This window comes from Petaurus breviceps, unplaced genomic scaffold, assembly GCF_028583685.1.
Source record: "Petaurus breviceps papuanus isolate PSGF00001 unplaced genomic scaffold, PetGlider_PUasm1.0 90434, whole genome shotgun sequence".
Taxonomy (NCBI): domain Eukaryota; kingdom Metazoa; phylum Chordata; class Mammalia; order Diprotodontia; family Petauridae; genus Petaurus; species Petaurus breviceps.
In genome coordinates this window covers 242,305-254,550 of record NW_027187251.1, presented here as the reverse complement: position 1 = coordinate 254,550, position 12,246 = coordinate 242,305, and the positions used below count along the sequence as shown (strand labels likewise).

Sequence of the window (12,246 nt, the reverse complement as noted above, 5' to 3'; positions counted from 1 at the left end):
TTTACAAAGAATGGTGACCCAAGGATTGGCATTAACCTAGGGGAGGGTCACTAGTGGAGTGCCCTATGGATCTTTCCTTGGCCTTGTCCTTTTCAGCATTTTATTTGTGACTTGGATAGTGGCATAAAGAGCATGCTCATCAAGTTTGGAGATAACAGTGTTTGGATTGATGGCTAATATGACAGAATCAGGAACCAAAAAGATCTCAACAGACTGGAACAGGGAGCTATATTTAATTAGGTAAAAGGTGTAGCTTAAGTACTCGAAAAGAGCTAGGTGGTGCGGTGGATAGAGCAATGGTCAGGAAGATCTAAGCTCAAATTCAGACTCAGACAGTAACTATGTGACTTTATCTCTGTCTGCCTCAATTTCCTTGTCTGTAAAATGGGATAATAATAGCATAATATTAGGTAATAACAGTACCTACCTCTCAGGATTGTTGTGAAGTGGGATGGTGTTTGTAAAGTGCTTTGCAAATCATGAGGTGCTATATAAACACTAGCTATTACTATTATCCCTGGGGATACTCCCTATACTAATGCCTTAATAGTCAGTTTTGTTAGCTGCCATGGCCAAAAAATAACCATTACCTGCTGGCCAGACTCCTGATGAGAAATCTTTCCAAATCTGACTGTCCTAGGATATTATCTATACAGATTGTCACCAGGTCTAGAGTCAAAATTTTTCTAGTTTCATGTTGTTCTTCAGTCCTGTCCAATTCTTTGTTGACCCCATATGGGGTTTTCTTGGCAAAGATGCTGGAATAGTTTACCATTTCCTTCTACAGTGGCTTAAGGCAAACAGAAGTTAAGTGACTTGCCCAGGGTCTCACAACTAATTAATGTCTGAGGCTAAATTTGAATTGTCTCCCCGACTCTAGGCCCAGTACTCTATCCACTAAGCCACCTAGCTACATCCTTCCCAGTTTGATAGGATCCACCAGACCTTGCAGTCACTGATATATTACTCTTCAGAAGCCAGGGTCACCTCTACACCATGACTAAGCATAGGCTGAGTAGATTTCAATTAGGATAAATGCAAACTCCCTGCTTCTTGTTGTTCAGTCCTTTCAGTCATGTCCTACTTTTCATGACCCTATTTGGGGTTTTCTTAGCAAAGATACTGGAATGGTTTGCCATTTCCTTCTCCATTTATTTTACAGATGAAGAAACTAAGGCAAACAAGGTTAAGTGACTTGCCCAAGGTCACATAGCTATTAAGTATCTGAGGCTAGATTTGAATTCAGAAGGATAAATCTATCTGACTCCAGGCCCATCACTCTATCCACTGCACAACCTTGCTGCCCCCAAACTCCTCGAACTTAAGTTCAAGAAACTAACTACACAATTACAGAATTAAGGAGACCTATGTCAATAGCAGTTTATGTGAGAAAAATGTGTTTTTTAAAGAATTGATTTCAAGTCCAGCGTGCTATATAGAAGCCAGAAAAGTTAATGTCATCATGGACCTGCAATGATAAAGTCAGAGTGCCCAACGAATTTTATTTATACATAATATGTATATACATATATATACACATACATATAATATATGGATTATTTATGTATATACACGTAGAGATTATATATGGAATATTATGTCAATATCATGATGCCACATTTTTGGAGACACATGGGAAAACTGCAGTGTGACAAGAGAAAGGACATGATCATGAGAGGATCTGAAATATGCCCTAGGAAGATTAATTGAAGTAACTCAGCACGTTTAGCTTAGGGAAGAGCAAGAATATGAAAACACAAAATATTTGTCTTCAAATATTTGAAGGGCTCTTATATGGGGAAAGGACTATTTATTTTGTTTGGATGCAAAGAGGAGAATTAGGATTAATGGGTGGGAGTCAGTAAGAGGCAAATGTTTCTTTAGTATCAGAAAGAGCTTCCTAACAATTAAAAATGCCTCAAATGGAGCAGGCTGCCTCCTGAATCAGTGAGCTCTTCATTACTAGAGGTGTTTGAGCTGAAGCTGCATGACCAAGGATTCTAAAGAGGCAGTAAGCATCCATTAGGTATAACTGCAAATAGATGTGCATGTAATATTCATAAATAATTGGCTAATCTGCATCGATGGAGGGAGTTTCCATGCTGGGACATCCCCATATCAATGATCACACAGGTCTGGATCACACATCTCCCCCTGGAGAGGGAGGGGAAGGGAATAATACCTAAATTACTTAGATCACAGGATTGTTGTAAGGATCCAATAAGATTTATAGGCATTTTGTAACCATAAGTGTTAGTGTAATGTAATTCTTAGGAAGCAAGCTGTCACGTTTGATATAGAGCCTTTCTTTGACCTTAAGCTTTGAGGAAAGGCTACCCAGATTTTATTCAAGAGTGACAGATTTTTGCACTCTTTGAGCTCGAATGGATAATGGGATACTTTTCCCCTAAATAGAATCAGAAGCTACCTTGTCACAGAAAGAAGAAAAGCCACAAGATGGGAGTGTGCCTTGCTTTATTTACACTTCTTGAAAAGAGATTTGTGGATTGGATTTTTGCAAACTAAAATCTCTTTTAATTGCCTTGCAAAGCCTTCTATGCAGTAAAGTTTTGGTAAAGTGAAGACATCTTTTGTGCTCATCCCCTCACTTGACTGCTTTCTAAGCCTAAGAATTTTTATAAATTCCATTCCCTTGAAGCTCAGTCCACCTATAACTTTTGGTTTTGTATTCTGACCCAGACCTGTGGTTTTGTCTGTATATGAATCTCTTTACCAAGGAAATTCTTTATACGGATGTAAATTAACACCTGTTCTGAAACTTAGAGTTATAGAAAGTTGTCTGAGGCATTGAAGTAAAATGATTTGCGACCCTGGGGTCACCCAGCCAGTATAGTTAGAATTTATTTTCTTTACTTTAGATAAGAAGATCATTTATTTAGAGTTATATGATTTGCAGATACACTGTTTAGAATTTATTTTCTTAGCTTTGAGGAAATCTTAACTCACTCAACAAACAGTGCAGACCCGAATGACTAAGGACACAATGATAGTCTGGTAATAGGACAGAAATCTCCTGTTGTACAACAGGTGCAGGGAAGCCCCATCCAAAAGCACCACCCTGGTTTTTCACAGTGCTTAGCTCAGGACCGAGGCAGAGTAGTTGTCACTGACATTTTCTCTGTGGGCACACAAGCTCTTCTTGGCTTTGAGGCAGAGAGAAAAAACACAAATGATTTCATATGCTTAGATTCAGAGTGAGAGAACAGGATCCAGTCTTAATAATCCCACAGCCAGGGATATTTGCTCTCTTCAAAGAAATATGGCCCATTTCTGCTGGCCTTTCACTGCTTAGCTTCCCAGAGTAACCAGCCAGTTCGTCAGTGAGCATTTGCCAAGCATCTGCTATGGGTTAGGTGCTGCGCTAAGAGCTGGGGATACAAAGAAAGGAAAAAAATGAATGGTGCTCTCAGAGGGTTCAGGCATCTTCTCAGATTCAGGAATCAAGGCCAAGCATGAAGCTAGTGGCAGCACTAACTCAGGACGATCCAGATGTGACTCACTGGGAGCTGTCCTAAGTCGCAGCACCAGATTCTGCCATGGCTTTACGGTCAGGACTGGACAACCCTGAAGGATATCACCCCCTCTCCCAGCTTCCTTATTCTGTTGTGGTGGTAGAATGAATAACCTCCCTTGTTGAAATGAGAGATGTGCTTCCCTCTTTGGGATATTGGAACTTTTGTGGGTTTGCCATCATTTTCCCTTTACTGACTCCACACAGATACAATCACACAGGGACGCAGTTCTTTGAAATTCGAAAAATGAGACCACTAAGTGGGTAAGTGGTATCTCCAGTCTTTAGGCCATCCCTCCTTTTTCTTTCTCTAAAGCAGTCAACCAATCTTCATTGTACGCTACACCCCTATTCAACCATGCTGATATCTGCCAGACTGTAAGGGTCAGCAGCATACTTAGGGTGTGGGTAACTGCCTGGGACTCAGTTTTCTCTGCTTTAAAATGAGGAGGTTGGATGAGATGGTCTCTAAAGTCCCTTCCAACTCTGAGACTATGAGGCCACCGTTTTCAGGACCACAGTCCAAGTTTGAGGCAGGGGTGGGACTACTCTGGGGTCTTGGAGCTTTTAAAGTGTGTTCATGGGTTTCTTCCAACCTTTCCATTGCTCCTCTGCGAGCACTTGAGAAAATTTCCTGGCCTGTAATGTGTGCAGGAAGGGTGAAATCCTAGGAATACTAAATACAAGAGCTAAGGATATGTACAGATTCAGAAATACCCAGCACACTCCTGTGCAGACAAGCTAAGTATACAGTTAGGGAAACACCTTTCTTTGTAAACGGCTCTCTCCATAGTATAGGACTTCCCACTCAGGACGTGGTGCTGAAGTTGACTTATCTGACTGGATGAAGCAATGAATACTGAAACCCTTTGCTATCCTTTGCACTACAGGTTGATGGAAACAGCGAAAGAAATGACTCGAGAATCTTTACCTATCAAATGTCTTGAAGCTGTAATCCTGGGCATGTATCCTTTCACTTATATATACTTTATATCTGTAGAAAAGACCAATGAGAAAACAGCAAACTCCAGATGATGGCATCAAACATGGTAAAAAAAAATGAAATAAAAATAAATAAATATACAAATGTATCATGTGCCAGTGGGCATCCTGGATGGTGTAGACCAATCATTGCAATAATCATCAGATTACACTTGCAAGGTGTTCATAGTTCATACATGCTTTCACAGGCAAAGATGCACCAGCGCATGAATCTCAGTGATGCCTTCCCTGCCCCCATGCCCTGGAGGTGAGTTTTAAACTTTTCTGATGTTTTTCTTGACTTTAGTACCCAGAGCCAAACCAAGCCCAACTCCTTGGATCATTTCCATTAGCTCCTTCATCACCTAGGCCAGTACTAGGGCCAGTAACCAACACAGTTATCCCTTCCACCTCGAACAGGTTAGGAGCACAGCACCCCCATGATCTGGACAATCCATGTAAAATTTTGGCCATCCCTTTGCACCAGAGAAGAAGTCTGAATTATTATGGTAATAAGAGATAAAATATGATGGTATTGTACAATACTGTACATATATTTTATGCATTTTTGAATTTCTAAACTTTTTCTGTGTCATCTGTGGCTTCCGCAAAATTCCCCCAAATTTCCTGTTTCTAATGCCAACCTGTGACGTATCGAAACTACAATGGGGAAAGTCACAGTGTGGAAGGGATAACTGTAATTTTCTAGTTATATGGGGGTAACCTATTTCAGGACATCTTCATTCATGAAAGTCTTGTGAGGGATTCTGAGGGAGGAGCCAAGAGGTCATTGCTTCCATGCCTTTGGACTGGAACCATAGCACAGGAAACTGTCTCTCCCCTCACACTAGGAGCTCCCTGAGGCAGAATCATAGCTAGGAAGCAATGAGCAGAACTTTACCTCAAGGTGCTGCATTTAGAGGGTAATGATAGCACTTGTCATCCCTCAACAATATAGAAAAAACAGAGTTTAGCACCTAGTTAGCAAGAGCAATTAGTTAAAATAGGAAGCTTCCAAATGGTTTCTGGGATTCAGTCCCAGGTTTCTGTCTCTGCCTCTAAGGGTGGTGTGCCAGCCCTGATCTGTTGTACCAACTGTCTCAGTTATGGTTTATGATTCTTTACCCAGATTTTAAAATTCCTTGTTACAGCTCTGTTCTTAGGACAGTGGCTGCGTCTCCTCCATGGCACTCAGAGCTCCCAAAGGCAGTGACTGTGTCCTTCCCTATACTTTAGGAGTTCTCTGAGCACAGGAACTTGTCTACTTTTTCAGGAGACAGGTTTCAAGAAGCTTCTAGAGGGTAGGACCATGCTTCTCTTGGGCTAATGGGAAATCATAAGACCTTAGATTTAGAGCTAGAAGGACTCTCAGAGGCCATTTTGAATCCAACCCCTTCATTTTACAGATAAGGAAACTGAGGCACAGAGAGGTTAAATAAGACATGTCCAGGGTAACACAGCTAGCTAGTAAATATCCTAGGGAAGATCTGAACTCAAGGCTTTCTGATTGCAAGTCCAACACTCTAACCATTACAACAGAGCTGTCAAACACGCTGTCCCATATGGGTTTGTAACACATCCATATGTGGCCTGAACCATGTTAAAAATGTAATTGAGAAATATTTAACAAAATAAATAAAAATACACTAAAGCACAGATAACATTACATTTGAAAACTAAGTCAATACACAACCTGCAGAGATCCTTATATACAGCTTAGTGGCCCATTTCTATTTGAGTTTAATTGCACAGTGGCTCAATGCCTTTCTCTCCTGGCTCTCACTTCCTATGAATCTCACATGCATTTTGGGCTTGGTTCAAGGTGATTAGGACACAGAAGCTATTCAGCCAAGACTTCTCATGGTCTTTCTAATTGCCACTCCCTCCATTTTTCTTGGTTCTTTTTTAAAGAGAATATACTCTAGTCTCAGCTCAGTAGGGAGAAGTAGTGTCAGAGTTAAAGGTTCCATCCAGCTCTAAGATTTTAGAACAAACATCTGGGAAAGGAAGGAGATATTTCATTGTCAAAGAGGGAAAACAAAAGGCACTGAACTTTAGAAGATGAGGAGAGCTGGGCCATAGTCTTATCTCTGAAACTTATTAGCATTGTGACCGTGGGTGAGTTAGTCAGCCTCTTTGAGCCCCAGTTTGTTCATCTGTGAAATAGGGAAGATTATATTTACATTACTTACTTCACAAAGTGGTTGTGAATAAAGCATTTTATAAACTTTAAAGTACTATCTAAATATGATATATTGCTGAAATTATGGAGCAAGAGATAAAGGACCGTGAAGAGGAAGAAAAAAAGGAGATGACTATCATGGATATGAAACATTTGGAAATGCCCTGAGCCTGTATGGGCAAATCAGATGCCAGTTTTTATGCAAATCAGATTCAATTCAAAGAACACTTATTAACCATCTGCTGTGTGTAAAGCATTTTGTTAGTCATTAAGGACAATTATATGAAAAATAACAGCGTCCTTCCCTCAAGGAGCTTATAATTATAAATAATATTATATTATACATAATATATAATAATATAAAATAAAATTGAGCTGGAGGGATGGATTGACTCTGTGTGTGAATGTGTTTGAATGTTACATAGGATCATAGACTTTGAGTTGAACAGAACTTAGAAGCCATCTTGTCTGATCCTTTCATTTTATTGATGAGGAGATCAAAAGAAATTGACTTGTCCTAGGTCACACAGGCAGTAATTGACAGAGCCAGGATCCAAAACCAGATCTTCTGGCCCCCAGTTCCATGTTGTTTCCAGTCATCAATGCAGAAGAAAGAGCACTAGATGTGAATCTGGGGGTCAGAAGACCCAGGTTCAGATCTTGGCTCTGCCCATATGACCTTGGGCAGTCCTGTCACCTCTAGGAGACTGATCTGTAAAATGAGATGGTTGGGCTACATTATCTCTAAAGTGCCTTCTAGATCTTGGTCCTCGGACTCGATATAGATGCCTGTACACTTTTAGCTCCCACTTATTTTGTCCTCCTGGATGTGGCTACTCTGAAAATCCCAAGATTATCGTGCCAAACAAGAAGTATTAATGTGACTCGAAAAATTAGTACTAATTAATACCTGACAGTAGCACAAGGAGGGAATTCATCCCTACTTGTTGTGCCTCAGTGCAGCCAAGTTTGCCAGGATTCATGGCATCATGGGGGACTTAATCATCAGAATGTCATATATGAGAGATAGCCTGGCTGGACTATGTAGTGTCCAAAGGGAAGTAATGAATACAATGAGCTGAAAGAGGAAGACTGGGGCCACGTTATGAAGGGTTTCAACTCCCTGTTTAGCATTTTTGTTCTCTCTTTGCCACTATGAAGATCATTCTAAGAGAAAAAAAAAAGCAAGACGAGACAGCCCTTCCTGCTCCTACCCCTCCCCTCTTAAAACTGAAATAACAAGACAGCTCCCACATGGCTGAGGAAAACAGCAGCCGGGCAGCAGTGATAGGCTTGGGACTGAGGAGGCAGCAGCAGATGGTTTTGGGACCCTACCCTTTTGTGCTTGTGGCCACCCAACTACAGCTGCTTAGCATAGCCTCATGAAAAATTAATAGCTGCGAACAATTGGGAATGGGGGAAGAACTTGAGATCTAGTTCATTTCCTGGACTGTGTAGTCAACTCTGGACTTTCTATGTTGATACACAGACAAACAAACCCTGATACAAGTGTGCCTCAAAATTACATATTTGGTCACTAAAATCACTGGAGTCTCTTGGAAGTATGGCTTATTTGGCACCTTCCAGAGGTGCACATACACATACACCTATGGGAGCACCCCCACACATGCGTAGGGAAAAAAACAATGGATAATTTGCTCCAGGATTTCATAAACTCATAATTCAGGTAACATTTAGAGAGGACTGGGGCTGAGAGGGCTGCTAAGCTCAAGGGAAATTAATTCTTGGACAAAGATGTCAAAGGCTATCGTTACAAGACCCTTTTCTTTTCTCCTTGTCCTTTGGTGGGCCTCGGTAGTCTTGTTTCCATCTGGGGATATCAGGGGGTGAGGAAAAGGGTCATGTACATAGCTCCATTATCAATGACTTTTATCAGTCACTTTCTGTGTTGTATGATTGGTGAGTCAGTCAACCTCAGTTTCCTCATGTTTAAGAAGAATGTAATATCTCATTATTTCCTAACTGGGGTATTATCTGGAAAGCACTTTATAAAGCTGGAAGTTCTACATAGTGAGTTATCATCATTGAGCTTTTCTATATATGAAAACTAAGTGATTTGTTTCCCTTTTTTGGATTCAAGTCATAGGCCGGGTTAATGTAGCACAATAGGTTTTTAATGTCTTTTTGGTCCTATGGGTGTGCTGTGTGTAAATGTACACATGCCAAATAGAGCTTTGATTCCCTATTATGTTCCAAATCATGGCAGCTGGCGTCAGAAGTTTCATCTTGAACAGCTGTGTGTCCTTCCTGATAGATGTGAGTTCTAAGTAGGACAGCACATTCCTGGAAGGTTAGGGGATTTCTAGGCACTCAGGTCTCCTTTTTTTGGAAAAGTTGAACTTCACTCCCAGGCTTATAGGCACCAAGAGCCCTGCTTTGATCTGAATGACCCTCTGAGGCAGGTGAACTCTTACCATCAATGAGGAATGGAAGAACTCTGCCTAACAAAGGGACAAACCCTTTAAAAAAACATCAGGGAATTCTGAGATGATAAGGTAGGGTTTAAGAGGTTCCTTCCTTTGCCTTCCTGTTTTGACCCATCTGAGAATTTTTACCCAGCTAGCTAAGCAAACACAATACTAGACGGAAGGTTGTAATTTCATTTTCCTTGCTGGTGTAATCTCTTGTGGGTAAGAGTAGACCAATGGCACAGCTATGCACTAGAACGAATTCCCTGAGCAAAAAGAACATCATGATGAGGGATAGACCTAAAATATTGGTCACAGCCTATGTTCGCTCAAGTTTTGGCCATATAGGATTAGGTTTTGAGGAGTGGATAACAAATTAAGAGAGAACCCTATGTAGTAGAAAGGACCCTGAACCAAGAGCTGGGAGATTTGAGTTCTAGTCCTGACTGTGCCACTGAGTTATGAGTAGTCACTTCTCTTACCCTGTCTGGGCCTCAGTGTCCTCACCCATAAAATGAAGAGAATACATTGGATAAATTCTAAGGCTCCTTCCAGCTCTAAATCCAACGACCTTGGGACCTATACTATAACTAAATGATCAGCAATATTGAACTGTTTCAATAGAATTGAGTTTTAATTTTTTTTGTGAGAATCTATGATTTCATCAATTTTAAGAACTCCAAATATGGAAAATCCCTCTATCCACACAGATCAACAAATTGTCTGTAACTTAAGAGTCTTAAAGACACAGCAAATAGAGTCAGAGGCAAGCTTTGAACATGTAACTTCCTGACTTCAAGGCTGGCTCCCTATTCACTTTACCAGGCTACATCTCATAATAGGGTTACTCTATACTTCATAGTTATAAGGCTGGTGAAGTCTATTGCTAGAGTCCTTCCCAGGAAAGGTGGCTTCTATAACCTTTCATCTCTCACTCTTGCGTTCCGCCTCAGCCTCCTCCCTGCCACATGAGGAAGGAGTTGTTGGGTGTGCCCAGCCACTTTTCTGGGGTCTCTGTGCTGTTCTTCTAAAGATGAAGTCTTTTCTCTAACCAGGCAGTTAAGTTAATAGAATTCTGGCCTTGGAGTGAGGAAGATACATGTTCAAATGCTGCCTCAGTTACTTACTGGCCCTCTGGCCCTGGACAAGTCACTCAAAGTCTCTGTGCTTCAGGCTCCTCACCTGTAAAATGAGGATAATTATAGTACCTAATATACAGGGATGTTGTGAAGATTAAATGAAATAATATTTGGAAATTGCTTTGCAAACTTTAAAGCACTATATAAATGCTAGCTAGCTACCACAGCTCCCATTGACCCCAGTGTAGGGAAAGATATGATAGCAAAACACCAGTAAGCACACATTACTTTTACAAGGCCTGATGTTAGGTAAGGTATGGTGAAAGCTAGATTAATATGACATGAGTCCTACCAGTAAGAAGTTTACATGACATACAGGTTTTTAGTGTTGTTTTTTAAGATAACAATACTAGGCAGTATGTCAAAAGTACCAGATGGATGGAACAGAAAATATGGGCCCTGGTTCTGAGGTAGGAGAGATGAGTATGGACAGGGGTAGTTAGGAAGAGCTCCTTGAAGGAAGTGAGACCTGAACTGTCTCTTGAAGGACATGCTCAGCCTGTTCTAGACCAATGGGTTGCACTTGAGGACCTAGAGGGCCACATGTAACCTCAAGGCCAAAGGCTCTCTACCCCTGGTCTAGATTTTAGCTGCAATAGAAGAACATTATGTTATATATGAAGAATAGTCACAGAAAAGTAGTTGTTGAATGTCAGAATGGGTTTTGGTGGTGGGGAGGAGTTGTCTGTTTACAAGAAGTATTGGAAAATGAGGGTAGCTTAGTACAGAAAAAAATTTCCCTAAACTGTATCCCTAAACCCCATATGTGCCAGTGGTAACAAAGGGGACTATTTAGGTAAGAGAGTTTTCATGAATATACAGAGGCCAATTCTTACACAGAACTCATGCTGAAAGCAGAAGCTTTTCCTGCTTTTATAAGGTTTTGATCTTTTACAAAGGGATTGCATTCTGATTGGTCTGGAATGATTTCTAGAGAGAGTTAGATGCAGTAGGAAAATCAGTAGATTTGGAATTAGGAGGTGGAGAAAACTGCACGGCATAGTGGAAAGAATACTTGGCTGGGAGTTAGGAGACCTGGGTTCTATTCTGGCTTTCTCATTCATTAGCTGTGGGACCCTGGAAAGTTGCTTCTCATTAGCTCAGATATTTTCAAAGATTCCCCTCCCCATGCTGATATTCCATAAGATTCCAAAATTATAGGACTACAGATTGAAGGCTGGGAGGGACCGCATAGAGGCCTCCTTGCTTAACTCCCTCACTTTACATTTGAGGAAACAGAAGCACCTAGAAGAGGCATGACTTCCCCAAGGTCATACTACCAGGTAGCAGAGGGACCAGAAAAACGTTGTGACTTTTGGCAGGTTCCTTCCTTTCTCTAAATTTCAATTTTATCATCAATTAAATAGGGATAATGTATAACTTAAGAGTTGCTGTGAGGATCTGATGGACTTGAAAGCTCTTTGTAAACTGTGAAATGCTAAACAAGGGTGTGGTTTTAGCATTTAGGTGTTGGCTAATCTGGACTCAGAGCCCTCATTGCCTTCCTGAGAGTTGATAGCTCTATGATTTTTCAAGATCAGCATCCTCTTCCTTAACCTGGACCACTTAAGATACCTAACAAATGGGCAGCCTTCCATTGAGCGATTCCCCATTAGCTTTAAAACCCAATTCTCAGGAAATTACTTCCATCATGTTGTACTGGGGATCTACTGCAATGGCCGCTACGGCTCACTGGGCATGAGCCGGAGGTCTGACCTCATGGACAAACCTCTAACCTTTCGGACTCTGAGTGACCTCATCTTTGACTTTGAAGACTCCTACAAGAAATATCTACACACAGTCAAGAAAGTCAAGATTGGGCTGTATGTCCCCCACGAGCCCCACAGCTTCCAGCCCATTGAGTGGAAGCAACTGGTTCTCAATGTCACAAAGATGATGAGGTCGGACCTAAGGAAAGAGCTGGAGAAATATGCCAGGGACTTGAGAATGAAGGTAGGTATAAGCTTAGGCAAGGGGCATGGT

The 12,246-nt window shown here is 41.1% G+C and overlaps 1 protein-coding gene across 4 annotated transcripts in view; it reads left to right on the top strand.

The window, feature by feature from the left end:
- The window catches only part of VASH2 (vasohibin 2), a 52,350-nt gene that overhangs the window by 23,343 nt on the left and 16,761 nt on the right, over nt 1-12,246 (top strand). For all 4 annotated transcript variants that reach the window (XM_069108738.1, XM_069108741.1, XM_069108739.1 and 1 more), the window contains exons 4-6: nt 3,740-3,796; nt 4,423-4,497; nt 11,835-12,216. In XM_069108738.1, the coding sequence (XP_068964839.1) occupies nt 3,740-3,796; nt 4,423-4,497; nt 11,835-12,216 (514 nt within the window). The remainder of the gene's footprint in view (nt 1-3,739; nt 3,797-4,422; nt 4,498-11,834; nt 12,217-12,246) is intronic.